At 33.7% G+C, this 27961-nt stretch overlaps 1 protein-coding gene and 1 long non-coding RNA gene across 4 annotated transcripts in view; one reads left to right on the top strand and one right to left on the bottom strand.

The window, feature by feature from the left end:
• The window catches only part of CCDC179 (coiled-coil domain containing 179), a 77530-nt gene extending 63709 nt beyond the window's left edge, over nucleotides 1-13821 (bottom strand). Inside the window, exons 1-2 of the mRNA XM_064365435.1 lie at nucleotides 13814-13821; nucleotides 10809-10882 (exon numbers count right to left, since the gene is read on the bottom strand). Coding sequence (XP_064221505.1) covers nucleotides 10809-10882; nucleotides 13814-13821 — 82 coding nt within the window. The remainder of the gene's footprint in view (nucleotides 1-10808; nucleotides 10883-13813) is intronic.
• The window catches only part of LOC105720166 (uncharacterized), a 458507-nt gene that overhangs the window by 75052 nt on the left and 355494 nt on the right, over nucleotides 1-27961 (top strand). For 2 of the 3 annotated variants that reach the window (XR_010338346.1, XR_001108084.3), the window contains exon 1: nucleotides 14019-14137. The exons of the other annotated variant lie outside the window; for it this stretch is intronic. This is a non-coding gene — a long non-coding RNA (uncharacterized LOC105720166). Of the gene's footprint in view, nucleotides 1-14018; nucleotides 14138-27961 lie in introns of those variants that run through there. 3 annotated transcript variants of the gene reach the window in all.

Here is a 27961-nt window from a genome sequence, read left to right as displayed (position 1 = left end):
ATCATTATTAAAATAAAAATGTGTTTTCATGTGCCATTAATTACATACATGCCATACTTTAGGAAATACTGGTTACTCATGACTACCTAGTAACAACTTTTAGGAAAGACCCAGTAAAAATAAGAGGACCAGTTTTTCTACCTTCCAGATGATTTAAAGGCTTGGAACTTAATTTTTTAAATCATTTGATGTTCTTCATTTCTGTAAGAGGCCCATATGCCCCACTGAACAATTCTTCCCAACAACCAGTAAATTTATTATTTGACCACTGACATTTCCTTCTGAGAATATTAAAAACAAATGCAAATAAAGAAAATAATTTCTAGAAGTGGTATGAAAGCAAATAAAAATGGATTCTTGGTTATAAATTGTGACAGGAGGCAATTTCTTTGCAATTTGCTTGGCAGATAAAGCAGAAAAAGAGAAAAGAAATAGCTGAGAACATAGTGGAATTGCTAATGAACGTTTAGGAAAGGAAATGTATAATAATGTATTTTAAAAAGCATACATTTCTGCATAGAAACCTTACAGCTTCTCTCCCAACCCATTAGTAAATTCTACACAATAAAATGCCTGATGTCAGTGGTGTGTGTGTATATATATGTGTGTGTTTATGCACATATGTGCGAATCAAGACAAAGGTTGGGATTTTTATCTGGATCGTGGTGGCCCACACTATAGATCTGTTATTCCCGAATTATTCACAATACCTTTTTATCTTACCTTTACATATTATCCCAGCACAGGGACAAAGGCCTGCATGCTAAGGCTGACGGTATAAATATAAAAAGAACATAAGGCATCTAGGGAATCATGGAGGTGCCACACCAACCCTGAACTTCTTACTTTTGGACTTCTTATGAATTGGTATAAACAAACACCTATTATGTGAAACCATTATTTGTTGGGATATTACTTGCTCACAGTTAAATATATTATTAACTGGGATATAGAGTAGGATCATTCATCAGTGAACTATTGAAATATGAGCCAGGGTTAACTCTGCTAATGTGGATTTTCAGAATTGGCATAAAAGTTTTGGAGATCACTGCATTTTATTAATTTGTAAGTTGACAAAAATTGTATTATTTATGGTGTACCACATAATGTTTTGATATGTGTATACATTGTGGAATGGCTAAATCAAGCTAATTAACAAATGCATTACTTCAAATACTTAATTTTTGTGGTGCAAACACAAAATCTACCTTCTTAGTAACTTGCAAGTATAAAATATGTTATTAACCATAGTCACTATGCTGTGAAATGCATTAGTTGAATGTATTCCTTCTTCTAATTGAAATTTCGTATCCTTTGACCAACATTTTCTAATCCTCCCCCTACCTGCAAAGCCCCTAGTAACCACCATTCTATTCTCAGTTTCTGTGAGTTCAACATCTTTAGATTCCACATAAGCCAGAGTCTTCAGTGTTCGTCTTTCTATGCCTAGCTTATTTCATTTAACATGATGTCCTCCAATTTCATCTACATTGTGGAAAAGGACAGGATTTTCTCTTTTTTAAAGGCTGAATAAAATTCCATTGTGTATATATGCAGTATTTCCCTTACCTGTTTATTCACTGATGGACACTTAGGTTGATTTCATATTTTGACTATTGTGAATAATGCTACAAGAAACATGGGAGTGCAGACATCTCTTAGATATACTGACTTCATATCCTTTGAATATATAGCCAGCAGTGGAATTGCTGTATCTTCTGGTAGTTATATTTTTAATTTTTTGAGAAACCTCTATACTGTTTTCCATTCTGGGTGTACTTATTTACATTCCCACCAAAGTGTGCACAGATTCCCTTTCCTTTGCATCCTCACCAGCTCTTGTTATCTTTCATCTTTTTCATAATGGCCATTCTAGTAGCTGTGAGGTGATAGCTCATTATGATTTTAATTTGCATTTCTCTGATGATTAGTGATGTTGAACACTTTTGCACATATATGTTGGTCATTTGTTTGTATTTATTTGAAAGAATGTTTACTCAGAACCTTGGCCTAGCAGATCACTGCATATTTTTAAATCAGAAAATGGGGCTAAAGGTAAAATCTGAAGCCTACTTTAAGGTGCAGAGTAATACTGCATTGCACAATTTTTCGGTTTATTTCAGTTTTTTGGGACCAAAACCAGTTAATTATTTCACTGGAATAGTGTAGAAGAATAGCAGGAAAAGAGAACTAATATTTTTAGCACTATGTGCCTTAACTATTAAAAGATGTTTTATAAACATGTTTCATTTACTCTTCTCAACAACTAACTCTGTAATAGAAGCATAATTATCTTGTTTCTCAAAGATAAAAACTGATAGAAAGGTTAGAAAACTAGTACAAGACAATGTAATTTATAAGTGGTAGGTCTAACTGAATTCACCCTACTATAATTGCCATTAAAATTACTTTTAATTGCAAAAACCACAATTATTTTTGCAACCATCTAATACATCTTTTGTTCCCAACAAGCCACTGAAACTGTTGTCATCAAAATCACCAGTGGTCAGCATATCACTAAGTCAAGTGCTCAGTTCTCAAGACTCTTCTTGGCCTAGCATTGATACTTTCCACAGCTGATCACTCTACCTACCTTGACTTTCCATTGCTTTAATTGGTTTTTCTTTTTTCTCCTTTTTTGCATTTTGTAAAGTCTCATTTTCGGTTTCTTTTTATAACTTCAAAATAGTAGAACTGACCCAAAGCTTGGTCCTTGGACCTTTTCTTTCTTAACAACACTTGTCTAAAATCAAGATTCAGCAAGACTGTTCCTTTCTGAAGCCTCTAAGAGAAAATTGTTTCATTTCCTGCTCATTTAGAAGTTGATTTTGTGCTGTTATAGGACGGAGGTCCCATTTCCTAGAACCAGGTCTCAGTCTCGTGGGGATGTCCTCCTTGCATCTACTGGTTTTAAAGGCCACGTATAAATTGACTGTTCACCAATTTATATCTCTATTTTAAACTCCCCCTGATTCTTAAGCTGAAATAGCCAACTGGCTATTTGACAAATGCAGCTGGGTGTCTAATAAGCATTTCTCGTGCCCTTCCCATCTTTTTCTCTATCTCAATGAATAATGATCCTTTCCTGTTAGTTCCTAAACTAACAAGAGTCATCTTTGACTCTTTTTTGTTGTTGTTTATCTAATTTTCACTCCGTTTATAAGACAGTGATTCTTCTCTGAATGCACTTGTGTGTACTCAGGATTCCATCCACTACTTCTCCATTAACAGTCTAGTCACCAACCTCTTGAGTGGACAATTACTGTAGCCTCCTAGCTTATCTCACTGTTTTTGCCTTGACTCTCTGTAGTTTATTCATCCCACTGCCTCCACAGTAATTACTTCAAAACATACCATGATTTACATACCTCTCTGGCCTTGTTGGCGGCATCCACACAAGCCTGTTTACCGTTTGCTCTTGCACATGCCAGTTACTCTCAAGGACTTTGCATCAAGTATTTAACCTTTCCACAATTCTCTTGTCCCAGATATATAGCTGGCTTACTTTCTATTTTCTTTTAGGTTTTTGCGCACCTTGACAAAGTCTTCCCTGACTCTTAGTTAAAAAAAGATGCATTTTCTTTCATGCCCAACACTGGCACTGCTCATTCTTCTCTTTCCATGTCTTTCTCCCTATAATTCATCACCATCTGACATACTATAAATGTTAACTACTTATCTATTTAACAAATATCTCCATGCACTGCGATGCAGGCCCCATGATTGTAAAGATTTTGTGTTTCATTCAGTGTCTATTCCCAGAAGCATTTCTGACAGTGCCTGATGCATGTCAGGTGCCCATTTGTATTTGATGAATTAATTTACAAACTCTCTTGACATTCTAATCAGCCTGACCTCAACACTAAGGCTCTACAAAGTAGAAAGTGTGATTCATTATCAACCTGTGCTAGAATCACCTGGGATGTGTTTAAAATAAAGATTGATGGGCCATACTGAAGACCTATGTAATTGGACCAGGCGTGGTGTCTCACGCCTGTAATCCCAGCACTTTGGGAGGCCGAGGTGGGTGGATCACGAGGTCAAGAGATCGAGACCATCCTGGTCAACATGGTGAAACCCCGTATCTACTAAAAAAGATAAAATAAAATAATAAATTAAAAAAAAAAAAGACCTATGTAATTTTGAATTTCTTGAAATGTGGTACAGGAATATGCATATTAAGCTACAATTTTAGTTATTCATATGCCCACTGGAATTACAACTGGAGTAACATATTCAGAAATTGTTATAGGCAGGATTTTGGCAACCATGATCTTTTCCCCATTGTGTTACACCTGTGGACATCTTACATTATATGGTAAAGTGGGATTAAGGCGGCAGGTAGAATTAAGTTTGCTAATCAGATTTTAAGATAGTGGGATTATCTTGGATTATTTGGGTGGACCCATTATAAAAATGGTCCTTAAAATAGGAAGTAAAACACAGAAGAGGTAGAGAGAGATGAGACAGTAGAAAAAGGAGAAGTGTTTCAAAGCACAAGAGGAATGTGGCCCACTGTTGTTGGTTTTGAAGGTGGAGGGTGGGGTCATAAGCCAAGGGATGTGGGCTGCCTGCAGCAAGCAACTAGGAACAGCCATCACCTGGTTCTAGGAAATGGGACCTGAGTCCTATAACAGCACAAATCAACTTCTAAATCAGCAGGAAATGAAATAATTTTCTGTTTTGTTTCTCTGCTGGAAATCTGGTGTAGGATACTCAGAAAGATTAAATGACACCTAACTTGATCTAATAAGGTAGCTGATCCAGTTTTCTTTAGCATTTACTGACTGGTAGAGCATGATGAGGTTAATCTGGAAATCAGCATTTTACCTTTGGTTTGTTTCATCAACTATGAAGAAATTTTAACTAGGAGAGTAAAATGATCAGATATTGACAACTGTGTGAATATTGGTTTTCAGGAATCAAAACTGGAATTATTAATACACATTTATTTAATATGCTATTTTTTACTCTGTTGAAACTTGAAAAGCATATCCTCTAATGTGTATATTCATTAAGCTTCCTTGGAGGACAAAAGACAAGAAATACAGACCGCACTTCAAGAAGCTGTATAGTTTGTATGACTTGTAACTCTAGGGCATGTAATCACATTGACTACTTTTTAAATGAGGTCATCTGTAGTTGTATAATACACTATATGACTGAACATGACAGCCCTGGAAGATCGTGTATGCCTCTGGTGTTTCTATCTTTATTTATGACAGAAAGAAAAAGAGATAACTTGTTGCTGTGGTTTGAATATCTCTTTCAAAGCTCATGTTGAAATTTAATTGCCAATGTAACAGTATTAAGAGAAGGGCCCTGTATGTGATTGGGTAATGAAAGCTACCCTCTCATGGGTAAAATAATGCCATTATTGCATGCTCCCTTGCCCTTCTGCCACGGGATAATGCAGCAAGAAGGCCTTCACCACATGCTGGTGCCATGCCCTCAGGCTTCCCAGCCTCCAGACCTGTGGAATTAAATTTATTTTCTTTGTCAGTTACCCAGTCTGTAGTGTTCTTTTATAGCAGCAGAAAACAGACTAAGATACTTGACAAGAAGAATCACCACTAAGGTGGGCTATTTGAGTAATTTTAACACTAACTAAATTTCTCATTGACTTTGGATAAATCACTTCAATTGTTAGTCACAGCCTTTGCTTTTATAAAGTATATTATTGGGTTAGATCATCACTAATATTCCTTCTAACTCTAAAATTTAATGATGAATATATATTTTGAGACCTTCTAGTATTTCTTTTCATTAATAACCAATTCTTCATTCTTACCACTCTGCACATGTTTGTGGGTTTCAATAAGTTTATGACTCTTAAATTTTGGTGAATTAAAAATTTTTGTATTGATATACATATGATTAATAAAAAGTATATTGTGAAATAAGCAATTTTTAGTCACTTTAATTAAGCCATGAAAAATTTATAAAAACTTGATGACATTCCAAAAAAAAAGGAAAGCTCCAAAAAAAAAAAAAAACTTGATGACAAAGTCATTTTCCATTTTTAAAGTAACTACAGAACTTATAGAGATGTCATTGTCCCCAATTTTGTACATGAAATTATATACATGATGAATGTATGAATATTTATAAAATTTCAAGTGCCGTCATGTCTGGCTAGAATAACAAATAATTTTATTTTTCTTATTGAGTTCTCTAATAAATGCATAATTATTTTACAATAAAAATCTCATATGATTTTAATAAAAATATCCTTAAAATTAAAAAGCATCATTATGTCATTATTAACTACTGCTCAAAGAAAAATTGCATTTGCAATATTTTGCATGGCAACATTTCCTTCTAACTCTAAAATTTAATGATGAATATATATTTTGAGACCTTCTAGTATTTCTTTTCATTAATAACCAATTCTTCATTCTTACCACTCTGCACATGTTTGTGGGTTTCAATAAGTTTATGACTCTTAAATTTTGGTGAATTAAAAATTTTTGTATTGATATACATATGATTAATAAAAAGTATATTGTGAAATAAGCAATTTTTAGTCACTTTAATTAAGCCATGAAAAATTTATAAAAACTTGATGACATTCCAAAAAAAAAGGAAAGCTCCAAAAAAAAAAAAAACTTGATGACAAAGTCATTTTCATAAGATGCACAAAAAAGTAGTAGAATGAAAACTTGCAAGTCTAATTGTATACTCCAAGCCAAATTATAAAAGATAAATTTTACCAGCAGTTCAAAAAGGGTGAATGCAGAATTGGTAACAGACTTTTAAGTGGCTCTTAGAAAGGTAAATAAAAAACAGTTAGAAAATATAATAGTAATTAATGTATTAGACATTTATTTTGTGAAATATTATGACAATAATTTTAGCATACCTAAAGATGCTGTACAACAGTAAAGATTGCTAACTATTGTCTCTCAATTATTTTGTACTTAATTCATCAGAAAGTTATATAGATCAAAAATTATAAAATTAGTGAAAGATAATTGTAAGAGCATTGTTAAAATATAATTTGCACAAATTCAGAAGTTTTAAGTGTACAATTCAATGAGTTTTAACAACCATTTATAGTAGTACAACCACTACCACAATCAAGATATATAACATTTCCATCACTTGTAATTACCCCTTTGCAACCAATCCCCTTCTACATTCCTCAGTCTAGTAACCATCAATCTGCTTTCTGCCTTGATAATTTTACCTTTCACAGACTTTTATAATTAATCAGTTATCTCTTATACCAACAGTTTGTTCCTTTATTAAAAAAATTTTAATTATGTTATATTGGGTAAATAATGAACACTTTGTATATTCATTCACCAGTTTTTTACTAAATGAATCTGATGAACATTTGATAACAATTCTTTACATGGATGTGTTTTGCCTGACCAAATGTCTAGGCACCCTATGGTTCAGTCGAATGGATATATAAAATTAACCATTACACCTGTGTTGAGTATCAATTTATGATATATGTGTTTATTTCTAGACCCTATATTCTGTTCTATTGGATATGTCTATTCTTACATAAATACCACACTTGACCATTTCAGTTTTATAATTAATTTGAAAATCAGATAATGTAAGTCTTTTGACTTTGTTCTTTTTCAAAATTATTTTGGTTGATCTTGATCCTTGCATTTTCGTATAAACTTTACATTGGTGTTTTGATTTCCACCAAAAGAAGACTTTGTGAATGAGACTTCACTAAATTCACAGATAGATTTTGAAAATATTAACTGCTTAACTATATGAAGTCATCCATTTTATAGATGAAATGGTTTCTCTCTCCATTTATTTTGTTTTTTCTTTCTACACTGACGTATTGTTTTAAAGTACAGGTCTTACACCTATTTAAATTTATTTTAAGGACTTTACATTTTTTATGTTAATGTAAAAATGTATATTAAAATTTAAATTTCCAATTGTTCATTGCTACTACATAAGTATACAATTTAAACAGTTATTATTGTACATAGGGATGTTCTGTCTTGCTAAACTCATTTATTAGTTTTAGTAGTTTTTATGATAGTTTATTTTGGATATTCTACAAATATTATTCCAAACATAGTTTATAAGTAAGAAATGACATGAGAAATATTAAAAATGGAGAGAAAATTCTCTTTTCTGAAGTAACAAAAAAGAAAAGTTATTTCCTTAGAACTGGATGGATATCCTATTGTGTGAGAGAAACCTTAGAATGACATTTATTGAGGCAGGACAGAAAAAGTGAAGTTCATCTTAGTGTTATAGAAAGCAATGAATTTAATTTATAGTATGTAAGAATTGAAGATACAGAAATTTTACAATAACTGTCTTAGGGGTGAAACGTTCTAATTTCCTCAATGTCAATTTTTTCAAAGAAAGCTTTAGTTGTAGATATCTATTTACCAATATTTATACATCATTTCTTCTACAGATAGTTTATATTTACCTTAGCTTGATAAATATGTTTAAAGTTAGATATTTCTAGTTGAAATCAAAATAATAACAGAGAGCATTTTTCATAGCAGTTTCAGTGGAGGACCAAAGAAAATTTTATTTTCACAAATACTTTATGCAATATTTATAGGTATGTTGCCTATAGTCTCACTGTGCCTCCCTCCATTTTCTTAAGTTCCATGCTTCTTTGATAACCTGAGACTTTTATTAATACTCATTGTTTTATTTATTCATCCATGTATTACTCGAACATTTATATTAGAAAAAAACTTCAAAAATATGTCAAACAAATTGATTAATTAAAATTTTAAAAATTGTATGAGGACAATTGTGCATCCAAAATGATTATTTCTACTAATTGCAAGAAATATGTCATCAATAAATATCAATAGAATTGACAATTGTTATTAAATACTTTTTTTGGTGTTGCAGCCTACCTGAGCTTCCTCCAACTGATAAAAGATGACTATAGTGAAATCTTTGTACAGGAATATTTTGGCAATTCTATTGATATAGTCCCCTAATGAATTAGATGGTTATAAATATAACTGTGAGTTTTAACCAAAGTAAAAAATATTCAAAGAGTCAGCAGGATCTCTAATGAGGAAGTGAGTAGAGACATAATCCCTAGGCACTATAGAGATTGAGAGAGTAAATCTAAAAACAAAAATTAATATTAATCATGGATTTGAGGGTTGCCTCTTTGGGTGCCCATGTGCCATGTTTCATTGCAGCTGGTCATTGTGATGTATAATAAGTTGAATTTTGACTCCATGTCTTTTACCCAGTTTTAGTGAGATACCAATTATCTTAAAGCCGCTGGAAAGATTGCTTTTTATATATAGACTCATGCTGAGTTATAAAATCCCAGAGAAGAGTGGAGTACACAGAGGTCTAAACATAGTGATGAGGGCAGTGCTAGCAGGCAAGCTGTAGTCTCTCTAAAAGTTGTGATTAAAGTGTTTGGGATTCTTTGCCCTTCCCCTATCAACCTGAATAACAACAGAGAAAATTGCTATATTAAAAAATTAAGTTTGTTTGGGAACGGATCACAAATTTGTAATCAGAGAATACGTGTGCCATGGCAGCCCATGGAGGGATATGGGTACACCCAGAAAAGCAAAGAAAAGTTAGGGTTTCAAAGGCAAAATAAGGAAAGCTATACAAAGCATAGGTTGTTTCGAAATAGTTATTCTTAGCTACAAGGATTAATAACAAGGGTGGCATTGGTCCAAGGTTGAATAGGAAGTTGTTGAGCAGAAGTCCTCCTAGAAGTGTTCTTTGTTTAAAGTTCAGGTGGTCCTTCTGCAGGGTTGTGGTTTACGGTGAGTCTTTGTAATTGCTTTTATCGTACGTGCATGGAAGTACCTCTTTTCTGGCCCTAATTCCATTTTGCTAGGATTTTGCATAAGTGACTCAATCAATTTTTATTCTGACAACTTTCACACTACCGTGTGACAATTGTAAGGTTTAGTTTTACTGATTTCCTCTTCTCAGTTAGCACTCCCCTCCTTCTGATATGTGCTTTTACTTTGTGTGTGTGTGTGTGTGTGTGTGTGCGCGTGCACGCACGCGCATGCTTGCACTTTGCTTGGGGTTGATAACAAACCACCACAAGACACATTGGTTTAAAACAAAATTGATTTTTGTTTATAAACATGCAGGTCAGCTAGAGCAGCTCTGTTGAGCTCAGAGGAGCTCACTCATGGTTTCTGCAGGTCAGCTGGTACAGGGGTGGGATGGTGGGGGGTGAAGTGAATGGCTTTCTGATCTAGGTTAGGTTCAGCAGGGAGGCTTTGCTTCAAGCATCTGACCTGAAGGTAGGCCTCTTATGTCTCTAATACTCTTTTGGACTAGTCATCAGTGGGAAAGGTTATTATCATGGTAGTTACATAAATATAAGACTGCCAGTGAAAACATTCAAGGGTTTTCAAGGCCTTGAATTCATTCAGAACTAGCACATTGTTGTATCTGCCTCTTTGCACTAAGCAACCCAAGGCACCTGGCCAAGTCCAAATCTACTATTCATGCAAGTACTGTGTGCCTTTGGTTAGACCTTTATGAGAGTTTTATTCTGTAACATCCTTCTCAAACCCAACTCCATTAGGTCTCAGTTTTTGCCAACTATAAAGTGAGAGGCTTAAGCTAGGTGGGCTGTAATTTGATTGTTATGATTTTAATTAATCAGATATAAAAGAGCATAATTTAGTTATGCTATTTTACTGACCTGCACTAATAACAGAGGCACTATTTACCAAAGAGTAAATTAAGAAGAAAATAAATTACTAAAATATTGTGATCATTAGTTCATTTCAAAGGACTTCTGAAATCTTTCTTTATATTTTTGTTTAATAATTAACAAATAAGAAATAGCATACCTGTGCTGCACCTGCCATGGATGTCTCCATTGTGTGCAGCTGGAACGTATTGTTCATTCAGGTCCTCTATGCAACTGCCAAGAATAAAAGGACATAGAGGGACCGAAATGATTCTCTTTGACTCTAAGTATGGTTTATGCCTTTCATTTTGCCTTCTATCTCCAAACATGAGTATGTTTCACAGTTGGAATATGGTTTTTCTACAGAAAGAATATGTTGAAACCTCTATCCCATGGCTCCTGCCATCTGTACTTCATCCTCTACCAAAGCTTGCATGTGAGGCTGCCTTTTTGGTTTTGCCCAGTTAGAAACTCTGGTATCACATTCTAGTATTCATAGGTATTCTTTTATTGTATTTTAAAAAATGTTTTAGTTGTCAATATCTGCAAATGTGAATCAAGAGAACAAAAACCAAAAAAATGTAGAGAGAGTGAGATAAAAGTGAAATAATTAGGAGGGAGAGAGCCAGTTTTATTTCCTCATGAGTAAGTAAACCTAGGAAATGTAAGAAACTTATAGGCAATTTCCTTATCCCCCCACCAAGAAAATAAATAATATAATACCTACCTCAGGGAGTAGTTGTTCAGAAAAAATTGATATGAAAGATGGAAAGCTCACAGTGGATGCTCAGTCATTATTCATTTCCTTTCTTTTGTGAGGGGTCAACACTAACACAACTGGACAATACCTGGCCCCATTTAGCTTTAGCTTCCGACCTAGTGGGTCTCTAGACTAATGACCTAAAGTGACGCAGGCTCAGATGTCTCACCAGGTGGTATATAATCACATGCTAGACTAGAGCTGCTTCTGTTTTAAACCTAAAATAGCTCTTAAAGCTTTATGATTTCTTGGTTTGCCTGACAAGTGCAAGCTCTGGGAATACAAATTACTAAAGCATAGTAACAAGAGTCATAAAAATAAACTATTTCATCAGCTACAGGACTAATAGGAAGCAAGAGGGAGAGAGAGAGACGGAGAGACAGAGAGAGAGAGAGAGACAGAGAGAGAGAGAGGACATAATAATTGAGTGTAACTGAACATTTAGATAGTGGACATTTAGACAGAATACCGAGTTCTTAGTTTCTTTATTCATGAATATATGGATATATTTAATTGCAGTCTTTTCTGTTCTGGATTTTAATCTTTTTATTTCACAAAGTTTGACTAATCTTTGTATATCAGTTATCACTTTCACATGTATAAGACACTTTTCACAAAGCTCTGGGAAGGAATTTACTTCAGTCTTTCTCTTAATTTATAATACATTGAGATAGAGCTTGAATAAAAGTAGCTAAAGTTGTGTTTTATACATTCATTAATTTAGGTTACTTAGTGTTTCACAGCTTTATTTTGGTGTCAGATGTGCTATAGCATATATATTATCATGGGCAAATATTTAAGTCAATTTAATATATAATAAATTGCATTATTTACATCTATTTACCATTTTACTAAAAATTTCTGTCTTGTCTGTGGATCTCCTAAGACAATCTCTGTTAAAGACTTATTTAAAAGTAAACTGCTATAATGATCATAATTATCTTAGTAGAGAATAACCTCCTGTGTGCAGATTTATAAATTATTCACCTACATATATTCAAAATTGAAGCACTTTCTTTTATGATTGAGGAAAGAAATATTCCAAATTGAAGACTATTGGAAAACAGAGAGAAACTCTTCCATAACTTTGCTATCCTAATGACATTAATTTTCACTCACAGATGAAAGTTGATTTCTAATCCACATGCCTATACATTTGATAGTTGCAGTCATTATTTCTACACCATTTCTGATTTTGAAATCATATTTCTAATTGTTCTAATTTTGAAGTCATATTACAAGCATCTCTACTGTATCTTGAAAGACTACATAATTACACATGCTTACGTTACATTTTTTGAAATAGTTTAGCAAACTTTTTTACTGAACATTTATTTGACTTTCTAATCTTCATTCCTTCTTTCTTTTTGATTTTTCCTTTCTTCTTTCTTTTTCTCCTTCCTTCCTTTTATTTAGTTACAGTTCTATTATAAGTCATTTGCAAATGAAATACTTTTACTTTTTTGTTATACTTCTGTAAATTATTCCCATATAAAGAATTTTTGAGAGTGGAATTACAGCTTCAAAGAGTTTGCTAGGAGAGTAGATCTTAAGGTTTTTTTTAAGCCACTAAATAAATAAATAAATAAATAAATGTAACTGTGAGAGATGAGGGATGTGCTAATTAGCATGACTGTGGTAATCATTTCATTATATACATATATATGTGTTTATATATACATATATATGCACATATGTATGGGTATATATGTATATATACATGTATATGTATGTAGTGAAATGTATATATATGCACACATATATGTATGTATTTTAAATAATAACATAATACACCTTATACACCTTAAAGAAATACATTCATTTTGTCTGTTACACCTCAATAAAGCTGGGAAAAAAAGAGTTTGAATGCCCACATAATGCTTTTTTTATTCTGCCATATTGTTTTCTCATTTGAAAATAGTGCCTTGAAAATTTTTGAATTTGGCAAGGCCAATAAATATACAAAAATACTCTTGAATTTTATATGTAATGTGTAAATCCAACCCACATGTCAATGTATGAGAAAGATACAAAAATGCTTGCCTTTGTATCTGAATATTATTTCAATTTTTTAATTATTGTATTATTGCTAGTATTAAGAGCTGGAAAAATATTTAACCCCTGGAGGCATTTGCAATGATTCTATCTTTTTTTGTTTGTGAACTGATTAACTGATTTGGAAAAAAAAAATCTCTTGTCTAAAATTGTGCTTTCAATATTCTACTACCTACAAAGAATAAATTCTTTTCAAAGATTTTTATTTTTATAAACTAAGTTGTAATTAAATTGACTTTTCTTTGTGTATAGTTCTATGGCTTTCAACACATGAATAGATCTAAGTAGCCAACATCACAATTGAAATACAGAAAAATTTCATCACCTCTGCAAATTCCCTTTTGCAATACCTTTTCATGTACACCCACCTTCTAATTTTAACTTCTGACACTGACTGAGGGGTTCTCTATCACTACAGTTTTTTATTGCAAAAAAATTATATAAATGAAATCCTTCATTATGTAATCTTTAAGACTGTTTTTTTTTTTTCCCTAAACAGTATTTATTGTATTTTACTCTGTTTCCTTTTTATTTTATTTTAGAGACAGAGTCTTACTCTGTTGCCCAGGCTGAAGTGCAGTAGCACAATCCTAGCTTATTGAAACCTTGAACTCCTGGGTGCAAGCGATTCTCCTGCCTCAGCCTCCTCGGTACAGGACTACAAGTGTGCCCAGGTGAGGCTGGCTTCTTTTACTCTATTATGTTTTTTTCTTAGTTTTATCTGCTCGTCATTTGTCTGTTTCCCATTTCTATTTTCCTTTAGGTTATTTGAACCCCTTTAATATTACATTTAATTTATTATTAATACATATGATGTACATTTTAATATAATTTTACAGCATGTCTGTTGGTAATAAATTCTTCATTTTTTTTCATTTAGCAATGTTTTTATTTCATCTTCATTCTTGATGGATATTTTCACTGGATAAAAAATTCTGGATTGAAAGCTTTTTTATTTAAGTACTTTAAAAATATTTTTCCACTTTACCCTGGTTTCTACAGTCTCTGATGAGAAATTCTCAGTCACATGAATAGCTGTTTTCCTACAAGCAGGGTTTTTCAACCTTAGCAGTACTGATATTTGGGGCCAGAAATTCTTGTGGAAGGCTTTCCTGTGCATTGCAGGAAAACTTAAGAGACATTCAGTGCTTCTGCCCACTAGATGTCAGTAGCACCTATCCCCCGCCATCACAATAAAAAATGTCTCTAGACTTTGCCAAATGTCGCTGGGTTGCTTAAGAAGACAAAATCACACCCATTGAGAATCACTGCTATAGAGGTAATGTGTCCATTTTCTTTGGCTGGTTCAAACATGATTTTTTTCTCTTTAGTTTTTAGCAGTTTAATTATGATATGTCTGTAGATAGATTCTTTTGATTTCTCTTGTTTGGTGATGCTGAGCTTTTAAAAAGTTTTCTTGTTTCCTGCCAAACTTAGAAAGTATTCACACATTATTTAAAAGACAATTTTTTTACACATCACATTTTCTTTTCTCATTATGAGACCTTGATGCCTGTTAAAATTTTTGTTACTGTCTCATAAGTTCCTGAACCTCTTTTTTCCTCACTTTTTTTTTCTCTCTGTTGTTCAGATTGGATAATTTCTATTCATCCATCTTCAAGCTCATATGTTCTTTGCTCTGAAATCTCCATTCTACCTTTAAGGCCATTCAGCGAGTTTTTACATTTCAGTTATTGTATTTACTGTTCTAAAATTTACATTTAGTTCTTTATACTGAAATTTATTTCTGATATTTTTTAATGTATCCATTCATGTCAAGGGTTTGAAATCCTTAATTTTATTTATTTATTTTGAGACAGAATCTTGCTCTGTCACCCAGGCTGGAGTGCAGTGGTACAGTCTCAGCTCACTGCAACCTCCGTCTCTTGGGTTCAAGCAATTCTTCTGCCTCAGCCTCCTGAGTAGCTGGGACTACACGCACACACCACCAGGTCCAGCTAATTTTTGTATTTTAAGTAGAGATGGGGTTTTACCATGTTGACCAGGCTGGTCTCGAACTCCTTAACTCAAGTGATATGCCTCCCTTGGCCTCCCAAAGTGCTGGGATTATAGGCATGAGCCAATGCACCTGACCCATGAAATCCTTAATTCTTAGAGCATTTTTCTAAAGCAACTTTGAAGTCTTTTTTTCTGATAGTTCTAACATTGGTGTCACCTAGACATTGGTTTCTTTCAATTACTTTTTTCATGTGAGTTGTGATTTTCCTGGCTCTGGGCATGCTAAATGATTTTGACTTGTTTCTTGGAAATTTTAAACATGATATGAAACTTATTTTTTTGTGGATTTGTATTTATTTGGTTTTGTTTTTTTTAATTTTTCATAAAGGCGGAATCTCCCTGTGTTGCCCAGGCTGCTCTCAAGCACTTGGGCTCAAGGGATCCTCCTTCCTCAGCCTCCCAAAGTGCTGGTACTGTATGTACGAGCCACTGTACATACAGTGGCTTGGTATTTTTGTTTTAGCGGACAATTTGCCCGGTTGTATTCAGGTCATACATTTTAACCTGCTTCTTGTGAGTTTTGGTTTCAGTGTGAATTATGTTTTCAAAGCATTTGTAGTGTAGTGCTGCTCTGATGTGTGCCATGTGTGCACCAGTAAATGGCTAGATGGGACTTTGGCACTTATCTGTTCTTTAGTTTAGATCTTAAAGTCTTTGATACGCTATTTATTTTCAGATCTATGAATGCACAGCTTACTACTTTATGAGGGTGCTTTCCTGAGCTCTTTTCTTTCTGTGATCTCTCCAGCCCTTTCTGGTTCCCTAAGGCTTCTCTTATCTGTCCTCTGGCCAGAAAGCCAGGTTTTATTTATCTTTCTTTAGCTTCATACTTCCCATGAGTATGCCCTCATTCAAGACCACACAACAGGAAGACAGAGAACAAAAGGATATAGGAGTTTGTGTCACCCTCTTGGGACCACAACTCCTCTAATCAGAGAAGTTTTTCTTTTCTCAGAGATTTAGTCCTGCGAGCACCATCATCACCAGTATTGTTTCAGGATTGCCTGAGGACTGATAGATGAAAAAATAGAGAAAGAAACAAATACACAGGGATTTCCTATCCTCCACCCCTGAGCATTGCATTATGAAACCCATTTCCAGTTCCTATAGCCAGAATCACAGGGTTCCTTGTGGAGCTCTTTCAATCCACATCACTATGTAGTTCCAAGTTTAAGGTTATATTGAATCCAGGCTGGGATTCCAAGCCTGCGGGGATTGGATAGGATACCAAATAAACACACACACCCACCTGCCCCCCGCAACAGCCCACGAGTAAACTCACCTATGATTTAGCAGTACTTCAAATACTCATCTTCTTCCAGAATCTGCCAACTATTGTTTGCTTTTCACAGTTCTCAAATAGCTGTGTCATGCATTCGGTGCACATTTTATAGTTGCAATAAGTATGAAAGATAGAGTGGGATGCATTTACTCCATCTTACTTGAAACAGAAGCATATGTTATCTCAGTAATTTTGATGAAAATAATCTTTCTAAAAAGGGTTTTTGGATAGGCTTGCTAACTGAATACGTACCTCCCAGATAAACTGTCATCTCCTGCCGGAGAGTAAAGCCCTTGGTGTTTTATTGTTGTTCTTTATTGTGGTGACTTTAGAATGCTTAGACCTGTACTACCAATTTTTGCAGAGATTTGTAAGATGTAACAAATGAACTTAACAATCTCCTTTATTTACACTACTACTTCATTAACAACTTGTTCATATTTATCTACAAAAACAATGGCAAACAAATTTCATCTCAAGTTCTTTCAAGCTTATCTAATTTTGGCTACCTAGAGTGTGGGTCTGGGAAGAATAGAGAGGATATATGTTTAGCAGGAAGGTGTACCTGAATTGAATAGTGTGAATACATCTTCCATGCAAAAAGGTGAGACGTGTACATTCCATGTATCTGACTTCTTAGAGCCACACGATTTCACAGTAGTCAAAGTAAGCTGATGAACAATAATTAATGAGTTATTGGTACTTTGTAATCCCACTTAAGATCAAGTTTTGCTTGGTCAACACAGAAACAGTAACACTGATTAGCAGCAGTTCCTTTGTTGTACAAAAGTCTTGATAACTGTCTCTATCCTTCTTAAAGCATTAACCCAAATATAAATCAAACCAGTTTTTGTTCAAATGAAGCCACATTAACATTTGTGTCTAAATTATTACAGTTCTTCATTCTAATAACTCACTTTAGGTAGCATTTTTCAGTGAGAATTTTATGATCTCCTGACAGTATTTAGAAAATCTGTGAGAATATATATAGTTGCCTAAATGAGTGAAAGTGCCACAGGCATTGAGTAGGTAGGGTTTAGGAATTCTAGAAGGCCTGCAATGTGACAGAGAGATACAAACAAGAGAGAATATTATGTTAGCAGAATTGTAATACAAAATGAAAGAAAATATTCAGATATTCTTAGTTTAGGGCAAGAGGTGTTTATGTGTCAGAACTGTTGGAAATAATCCTGTCCAGACCCTAGGGAAATACTTTTCTGTATCATTTGCCATATCCCCTTGGAACAAAAGATGATAGCATGTATACAGTGAAGATACATGGCTTTTGCCACCACTAATGTTAATAACACATTATTTTAGATAGAAAAGATGATTTGAGAGGCAGAAATGGTTGCTTAAGAGAAAAGACAAATTAATTAAACTGTCAAATTAGTTGTCTAAGACAGCCTGAATACAAACGATTCTTACATGCATAATTATATCTTCACAATAATGCTGAGTGTCCCTTTTTTTTTTTTTTTTTGCTTATCTTGTGTTCCAATTTATAATTACTCACAATCTAGCACAGTATTTACATCCATTGTACATGGAAACTATGGGACATTGTATAACATTAAAAATTCATATTGTTCTTAAATTTGTATATATGTAGGTATACATATATACATAATGCTCATGCAATAATGCATTTATTATTTACACTGGCAACAAGACAATGAATAGAATTGTGAGTGGTTTTATTTTTAACAATCTTTTATAAGACAGAGTTTAAATTTTAAAAATTCACCATTACTCAGACAATTTTTGTGTAAAATTTTGATTCTAGTAGTTATAAATGGTATAGTTTTCTAATTTTAATAGTTTAAATATTTTAGAAAAAATAAATTTTTATTCCATTTTATTCCATCACAAAGGCATCTTTGTGATTTTTCTAAATTACTGGCTTTTCAAGTAACTTATAAAAACTTATTATTATTACATATAATGTACTACTAATTTATTTTTTTGGTGGGTCCTCCCAAATAAACAGGGGTTCTAAGCAAGAACAATGCTAGCTGTGATAATGAAACTTCTCCTGTTTCCCATCTCCCACCTCCATCTAGATTGACACCCCAAAGCCTCTCTAACAAAGAAATTCAGAATAGACCCTGAACTATTTCAGGTTCCTGTAGTTGCTTCCCAGATTTCTCATTTGAAATAGCCAGTAAGAAAGGAAAACATTTACATTTAATATTTTTTGTGAACTTTTGTTTTGTGGAAAGTTTAGAAACGGGTTTATGTATTCTTTGGGGGCTTGGGATATTTAAGGTGAGAGAATTGAGGCAAGTACACTATAATAAACCCTTGTTGAGTTCAGATACACCATTGGTCATGGGAACACACAGAGAAATCAGATCAATTTCTTTTTTTTGAAGATCATATAGTCTAAGGTCATGTATCTTAAATTTTTTCTTTTTTTTCTTTTTCTGTAAAGAAAAGTATATGTGTACACGGAAGAGTTCTGGGAGCTGGTGTTTTAGGGAGGCTTAGGGAAGCGGTATAGTTAGAGAAAGAAGCAAGTAGATATTTGTTTTTATTCCCTTAGATTGTATGTTCTAAAAAATACATCAGCGTTTTCCAGTCATCTTTAATCTGTGATATCTCTTAAACAGTAGCATTGATTATATTCATTTTCTCTGGCTGGAAGTGGTGGAGAAAGGACATTATGACAAGATCCCAAGTCCTGCTTAGCCATTCCTCAAGCCCATCATTTTCTGGAAATGTGATCTGACTTGCCTCATCAATGGCACTATAGGCCTTGAAGTCTAGAATGCTGACTGAAAAGATCATGCAGATGTTTTAGTCTACTCTAAAACACACCTTGTTTTCCTTTGAGATTAATTGCTCTGAAATTTTCCAGAAAAAATTATACTCCAATTATGTTCCATAGTTATTCTATTGATTCATACATAGTATATCTTTTGCACTAGCTTGAGAAATTCAGACATTGGATACCTAGCAATATAAAGGCTATTCAGCAATATCAATCAATTAGAATTTACCTTTCCTTTATTTATTAAACGTACTGAAAAAGATACTTTTATTAAAATCATCTTGATGTAAAAGTACCACAGACTATACTTTTTCTTTTATTAAAAATTGTGGTGCGGTCCCAGCTACTTGGGAGGCTGAGGCGGAAGAATCGCTTGAACCTAGAAGGCGGAGGTTGCAGTGAGCCGAGATTGCGCCACTGCACTCCAGTCTGGTGACAGAGCAAGACTCCGTCTCAAATTAAAAAAAAAAAAAAAAAAAAAAATTGTAGGCCAGATGCAATGGCTCAAACCTGTAATCCTGGCACTTTGGGAGATTGAGGAGAAATGACTGCTTCAGCCCAGGAGGTTGAGACAAGCTTGGGTAACATATGGAGACCCCTGTTTCTACAAAAAAAAAAAAAATTAGCTGGGTATGGTGGCACATACCTATAGTCCCAGCTACCTGGGAGGCTGAGGTGGAGGATAATTTAGCCCAGGAGTTCAAGGTTATAGTGAGCTATGATCGCGTTGCTGCACTCCATCCTGAGTGACAGAGAGGGACATGTTTCTCAATAATAATAATAATGACAATAATTTGCTGTAAAGGTAGCACAGAAAGTACTTTTTCTTCAGCGATTTTTATAATTCATATTATACAAAGTTTTGATAAAAAATTAACAGTACGTTTTCACCACAGAAAATATAAATGTCTTTGCCTTATAAAATTTTATCCATCGTGACAAAAATCTAACTGTATTAGTTCATATTCTATCTAGACTAGTGATCTCAACTGTCTGCAACCCACATTTATTTTTAAAAACCTGACTTCTAAGGTGTTTTGGCAAAAAACATGGAAATGCTGCAAACCCACATGGTTATCCACAAATATGTTATATCTATTGGCTTATGGATATTTCAAAGGATGGAGGCAAAACTTATGCCAAAAATAATTTTATGTAAAAACAACTCATTAATTTTTAAATAAGGGAAATTTTCAAATCCTATCAATGAATCTCACCTTTTTTCCACTGAAAGCATAGTTATATTGATTTCTTTTTATTGTTGTCTTTCCTTCTTGGTGGCTCATGGCTAAGTTTTGTACCTTATTTTTTCTCAAAGAGAATAATTAATATTTACTTTCTTCACATCTTGCCACCTCAAGTTTTATATGCCTTATTTTGTTATGTCTATTACTAAGGTCTATTGTAACGTGCTTTTATTTTGAGCATCAAGCTCATTTGGAATTGGGCAGGATAAAACTTATGCCATTGTTAATCAAACTGTACATATTTTAATCTTACATTTTATGCTTATGAAATAGGATGCAGATACATACAGAAAATCTGGAGGGACAGTAGGCAGCACCCATTTTGAAATTCTGCTTCCCAAACCTGTCTACTCTGGCATTAGAGGTTTAGCTGCAGAATTTAGAAGAATGATATATGATCCAAATAAATACAAGGTTTTTTTTTTTTTCAATTCAGGCTTTACTAATGATTGGCCAAACTCACAATGCAGAATGAAGACACTATGCTGGTTACAAGAGTTAATTTAGAAATATTTATAAATACAAAACTATTACATATAATAGGTTAATGACTTTAATGTCCAATCATTCTTCTCTCCCGAGAAACTGATGAAATCCATTCACAAAACTGGTTAAGAAAATGACTTCTCTATTAGTTTTCTAGATGTTCTTATAGTCTTCTCCATGTTCTTTGCTATTTTAATCCAATGCCCTCTGTGTACTTGCTTAAGATTCCATTTAGGAAGAGAAACAATTTTCATCAATTGCATTGATAAGGAGGCTTATGTTCCTTCCCGATAATAGCAAATAACTATTTATTATCGGAGAATGACTTCATTTTCTCTTTATATGGCCCTGAGATTTCCTAAGTCTCTCTTAGGTGCTCTATGATTTACATTCAGCTAGCTAGGTACTCGGTTTCAAAATTATACATTTCATAAACTCATAAAATGTGTTTTTATCTCACAATAAGATTTATGATCAACTAGATAAGCATGGACAGAAAATAACATCTTTGATATATGGCTGCTGAGCAGTAAACTAGGCTCTTCTGCTAGCTAAGTAACCACCCCCTCCCAGTAGCTTTTTGATAAAAAGTTCCATCTCATCAAAATTACATTTTTTTCTACAGGTCAAAATGTTGCTTATAAATAATCAAAATTGTTGCTACACATCTTATATTCCCTGGCTGGAATGGCATCTGCTACACATGCACATGTGCATGCCTGTAAGTGTGCATGCACACACGCACACATTCTCTCTCACACACACACAAAGACACATACACACACTGTTGCTCACACAAACTTATTTCTCTAACTTTTACTTGGTCTTTCTCAATTCAGCTATTCAGCTGAGGTGTTCTTTATACCAAAAGTCTACCAAGATCTTTCGGGACTGGTTTATATGCCCCCTTTGTGGTTCTAAGGTACTCTCTGCACACATCTATTCTAACTCATCCTGTGGCTGTTGGTTTATTTGCCTTTCCCCCTACTAGATCATACTGTCTGTGAAGAAAGAGAATGTGTATTTGCTAGTGTTCTGTGAGTGCTGAGTACAGTGCCCTCTACTGAGCAGGGGCCAGTAAGCATTTGTTGAATGAATACATAACTGGATTAAATATGAGATGCTGATAACTGGAGAAAAGAACAAACAACTTTTTTTTTTTAAATGAAGAATATTATTTATCTCATAGAGCTTTTATCATATTTAAATTATTTAAAATGTTTGAGTAGTACCTGGCACACAGTAAGCTTTATGTAAGTGTTAGCTATTATAATTAGTAGTAAATTTAGTGATTTGGGATATTAAGAAATATAGCACCCAAATTTTGACACAAGAATCAGGGAGTTGGAGTTGAGGATGCCAGTGGGTGTCAGGGGTTGAAATGAAAAAGAAAAGTGTTAACAAAGCCTTCTTTCTAGTTCTGTGATCTTTGTGTCAAGTTCAATCCAAGGTGGTTTTTTAATTCACCAGTAGTTCATTAATATATTATTATTAAAATTCATATTATTTAAAAAAATTTTTTAAATGAATAAGCAATAGATGTATATATACACGTGATAATTTAATGCATTCATATAATTTGCAAAGATCCAATCAATATAATTGGAATATCTATCAGCATTAATGTTTATCTTTTGTTTCTGTTAGAAACATTGGATTATTCCCTTCCAGCTATTTTGAAGTATAAAATAAATTATTGTAAACTATATTCAACCTGCTGATTATCAAAAAGGTCCTATATCTTCCATCAAACTGTGTATTTGTGCCAATTAATCAACCAGTCTTTATCCACCAGCTCTCTTACCGGCTCCTGGTAACCACCAGTCTGCTCTGCATCTTTATGAGATTCAATTTTTTAGCTCCCACATACGAGTGAGAACATGCTATATTTATCTTTTTGTGCTTGGCTTGCCTCACTGAACATAATATCCAATAGTTCTATCCTTGTTGCTGGAAATGACATGATTTTGTTCATTTTATCATTGAAAACTATACCATTGTGTATATATACCACATTTTCTTTATCCATTCATTCATGTTGGGTACTTAATTCCATATTTTGGCTATTGTGAATAGTCCTGCAATAAACATGGGGATGCAGATATTTCTTTGATATATTGATTTCTTTCATATATATATATATATATATATATATATATATATGTATTGTATATGTAGTAGTAGTAATAGTAGAATTGCTGGATTATAGAATAGTTCTATTTTTAGTTTTTTGAGGAACCTCCATATCGTTTCCCATAGCAGTTGTACTAATTTACATTCCCACAATGTACTAGGATTCCACTTTCTCCAAATACTCGTCAGCATCCATTATTACATCTTTTGGATAAAAGCCATTTTAATTGGGGTGAGATGATCTCATTGTGGTTTTTATTTGTGTTTCTCTGATAATTAGTAATGTTGAGCATTTTTTAATATACTTGTTGTCCATTTGTTTGTCTTCTTTTGAGAAATGTCTATCCAGACCATTTGTCTATTTTTTAATCAAATTATTTGTGGGGTCTTTTTGGGTTTTTATTTTGCTTTTGCTTTTTGCTATTGAGTTGTTTGAGCTTCTTATATATGTTGGTTATCAGATTAATGGTTTGCAAATATTTCTCCCATTCTATGGGTTATCTCTTCAATTTATTGATGATTTCCTTTGCTGTGCAGAAGCTATTTCACTTCATATCATTCCATTTGTCCATTTTTGTTTTTGCTGCCTAGGCATTTGGGGTCTTACCCAAAAAATCTTTGCCCAGAGCAATGTCCTGCAGTATATCCTCAATGTCCTTGTATTAGTTTCATAGTTTCCGATCTTACGTTTAAATCTTTAATTCGTTTTGATTTTGATATTTGTATATGATAAGAAATAAGGATCTAATTTCATTCTTCCGCATATGATCATCCAGATTTCCCAGCACCATTTACTAAACCGACTGCCTTTCCCCATTTCAAGTTCTTGGCACCTTTGTCAAAAATTAGTTAATTGTTAATGTGTGGATTTTTGTCTTGGTTCTGTTCCATTGGTTTATGTATCGGTTTTTATGCTAAGACCATAATGATTTGGTTACTGTATATCTATAGAATATTTAGAAGTCAGGTAGTATGATGCCTCCAGCTTTATTCTTTTTTATCAGGATTGCTTTGGCTATTTGGGATCCTTGGTGATTCTACATAAATTTTAGAATTAAAAAAAAAAATACCTGTGAAGAATTTCATTGATATTTTCGTAGGGATTACATTGAATCTGTAAACTGCTTTGGGTAGTATAGCGGTTTCCCCCATGCTGTTCCATGATAGTTAGTGAGTTCTCATGAGATCTGATAGTTTAAAGGTATATGGTGGTTCTCCACTTGCTCGCTCTCTGTCTCCTGCTGCCTTGTGAAGAAGGTGCTTGTTTCTCCTTTGCCTTCTGCCATGATTGTAAGTTTCCTAAGGCCTTTCCAGCCATGTGGAACTGTGAGTCAGTTAAACCTCTTTTCTTTATAAATTACCCAGTCTCAGGTAGTTTTTTATAGCAATGTGAAAACAGACTAATACAGCATGTGTTCCACATTTGAGAGGTTGTCACTACAGTACATCTGCACAGCCCATGCCATGTGTGGGGGTCAGTGAGTCAAGTCAAGTAAGTTATATCTAAATGTTTGAGAGGAAGGTAACCAGGAGTTGATTGTATAAGGCAGATATCTGATCAGCCACATTGAGGACCTGGGATGAGGCAGGGCATTAGAAACTGTGTCAAGGATAACTTAGCTCTGCCTCTGGTATGAGAAAGTGAAACCTGTATTCAAAATAGATGTGAAGGCCACATAAAATTACTGGAATTCACTGTACATATGTACCGTCATCAGTGTGAATTAACTTGATCCCAAAGAGAAGTCGATGGGCCACAGTTAAGGAGGAAGATTCACAATGTCTTGAAATGTGTTGTTGGGCACATTTATTTCCAAAAATAAACTGTTTAGCTAATAAATATCTTTTTTAAAGCACGTATGTATTTATTATTATTTCACTTCCCACTTAAGAGTCTGACTCAGAAAATTCCTCTATATGCTCAAAACTTTGCTTAGATGATACCTTGACAAAGAAAAATGAAAGAAAAACAAGATACATGACATTTTTCAACTACCCTTTTCTCCCCAACACTTCCCTAATGCCTTTTAACTATAGCCAAATGTAGTTTGATTATATATAATCAAAAGCGCTTATGCCATCCTAACATGTCAAATCTTACTCTGGAACACAGACTTTTCCACTGTTTCCTCAATTAGCAATATCCACTAACATTTTGAAGTTGTAATCAACAATACTAGCTAGTTCCCAATTTGGTTGATTTGGTAAGAAAATATAGTTAGTCAAACTCTTTAAAATTATATCTAAAAAAGCAACAGCTTTTTAGAATTTTTCATTTTTTGAATAGTTGGGCATTATGCAATAGAAATAAAAAGGATTTTGGAGATAATGTGCTAAATTTGTTTTCATTTCCATATTTTTTGGGGGTGTCAGAATGTAATTTTCTGCTATACCACACACTATTTTCTTTGGCCTTGGTCATTGTTCACTAAAAAATATATAAAATCTAACTTATTTAAACCTGCAGATTCTGGGGTTTATATAGACAAGATATCAAAATGACTGATTGCATTCTCCTTATATACGAATTTTGTTGTTGAGGAAGAGGCAACTTTGTTGGTTATCTTCTTAACCTTCCTCCTTCTCTCTTTCCCTCCCTCCCTTCTTTCTTCTGTCTTCCCCTTCCTTCCGTCCTTCCTACCTTCTTTCCTTTCTTCCTTCCTCTCTTTTTTTCCCTCAGTATCAACTGGCAGTTTATGTTCATGATCAGAGTTTTGTTTTTTTTTTTTAAGAGAGAGTTGTTTCTAAAGGATGCATCATAAAATAAATATTATGTGACCCACTACTGAAAGATGAGTGATGAGTCTTTATTCCAAAGACCAAGACTTGAAGACAGGTGTCGTTCAATATCAGCACAACCGTCTCTAAGTAGACAGGAGAAGCTGACCATGTAATAGCAGAGTGGCCAGAAAAAAAGACTATAAGGAGAGAAAAAGCTGATTTAGGTTTCTTGTGTGAGCTCTCCCTATATAATTTGGAACATTTTTAAGAAATGGATATGACCACACTTGCGTTTTACCTTCATAACATAAAAGTCTTCCAATAGAAAAGTTATTAAAAATGATCAGATAGAAAAGTTTTTAATGGAACACAAAAAGTTTCTGAACTTTTTCAATAATAGTTTTTTCCTTTTACAAAGTGTATGGCTTTTAATCTACTGGGTTGGCTATAAGCATCATTTTTACTCATGTGTGACTAGGATTTTCAAAGCCCATTTTTCAAAATGGATGTATAATACTATAACAAAAATATTAGTTTTTGTCTTGGAAATTCTCTCTCTAAGAAACAAGGTTGACCTTGTATAATTGTCTTTTCTTCTTTTTTCTTTATGGCTAGTCTTAGTGTGGTTGACTGCTATTTTTCACATATTCTTGCTACCTCTTAGGTAATATAATATTGATTTCTTCTGAAGTTATTTGTTATTGCAAATTGGGAGCATTTTTAACATCAAGTGATATACTGTTTCTTTACTGTTACTAAAATTTTTAAAGAGATGGATTGCTAATATGTTGGAATATATATTAAAAGTTCTGATGCCATCCACAAAAATAATATTACAGAAATTTTTAAGAAGGGTATTTCAGTGGTGAGTCTGTACAAATAATACTTTGTGAAGCAGTGTCACTCTATTTTCTCAGCCTCAATAAATGGTTTGAAAAGGGTTGGTAGCATCTGCTATGGCTTAAATGTATGTGTTTCTCCAGTATTCATATATTGGAACTTAAGACCCAATGTGATAGTATTAAAAGGTGAGGCCTTTAGGAGGTCATTAAGTCATGAAGGTGGAACCGCCATGAATAATATTAGCAACCTCGTAAAGAAGCTGAAGGGAATTAGCTAAGCCCCTTTTTGTCTTTCTGCCATGTGAGGATGTAACAACAAGGTGCTATCTTGAAGGAAGAGACGGAGTCTTCTACAGACACTGGAACTGCACGTGCTTGGTTTTTGACTTCTTAGCCTCCATAACTGTGAGAAATAAATTTTATTTCTTAATAAATTCCTCAATCTCAGATATTCTGTTATAGTAGCACAAATGGACTAAGATACCAGCTAAGGGGCAATAAATCTAGAAATCCCTAAGGTGAATCCAGGGCTAATTTTCAGAGCCAGGTTGAGGGTGAGATGCCTAGGGCACAACATTTGAGGAAGTGTCTCATCAAACTTGGGACCTTAGTTGCCCCTCAGGCTTTACCCTAGTCCCAATCCTGCTATGACTGTTCTCAGATCACCATTTTCAAAATTTCTCTGTGCCTCATTATTGACTCTTCTGTACATCTTAATTATAAAGTTCAATAAAAGACAAATAGGATACATTTCAGGGAAGAAACTTTTCATCTGTCCATAGAAATGCTAGAATCCTGTACTCTGCCATTTTTATCTTTCCATTTTATAGCCCTATGTAAAGATGCAAAATAGCATAAAGATTTGTAATGAGTACTCTCTGGAATAGATAGATCCAATCCTAACAATTGTAGGACTTAGCCAAAGTTCAAATTGAGGTCACATGCCATATATCTAAATAGAGAAGTGTTGCAAATTAAGAAACTAATAAAATACA

This window comes from Aotus nancymaae, unplaced genomic scaffold (assembly GCF_030222135.1).
Source record: "Aotus nancymaae isolate 86718 unplaced genomic scaffold, 86718_ANA_hifiasm-v0.15.2.pri h1tg000059l, whole genome shotgun sequence".
Lineage (NCBI taxonomy): Eukaryota > Metazoa > Chordata > Mammalia > Primates > Aotidae > Aotus > Aotus nancymaae.
Note: the sequence above shows the minus strand (reverse complement) of the source record. Positions and strands in the feature narration are given on the sequence as shown.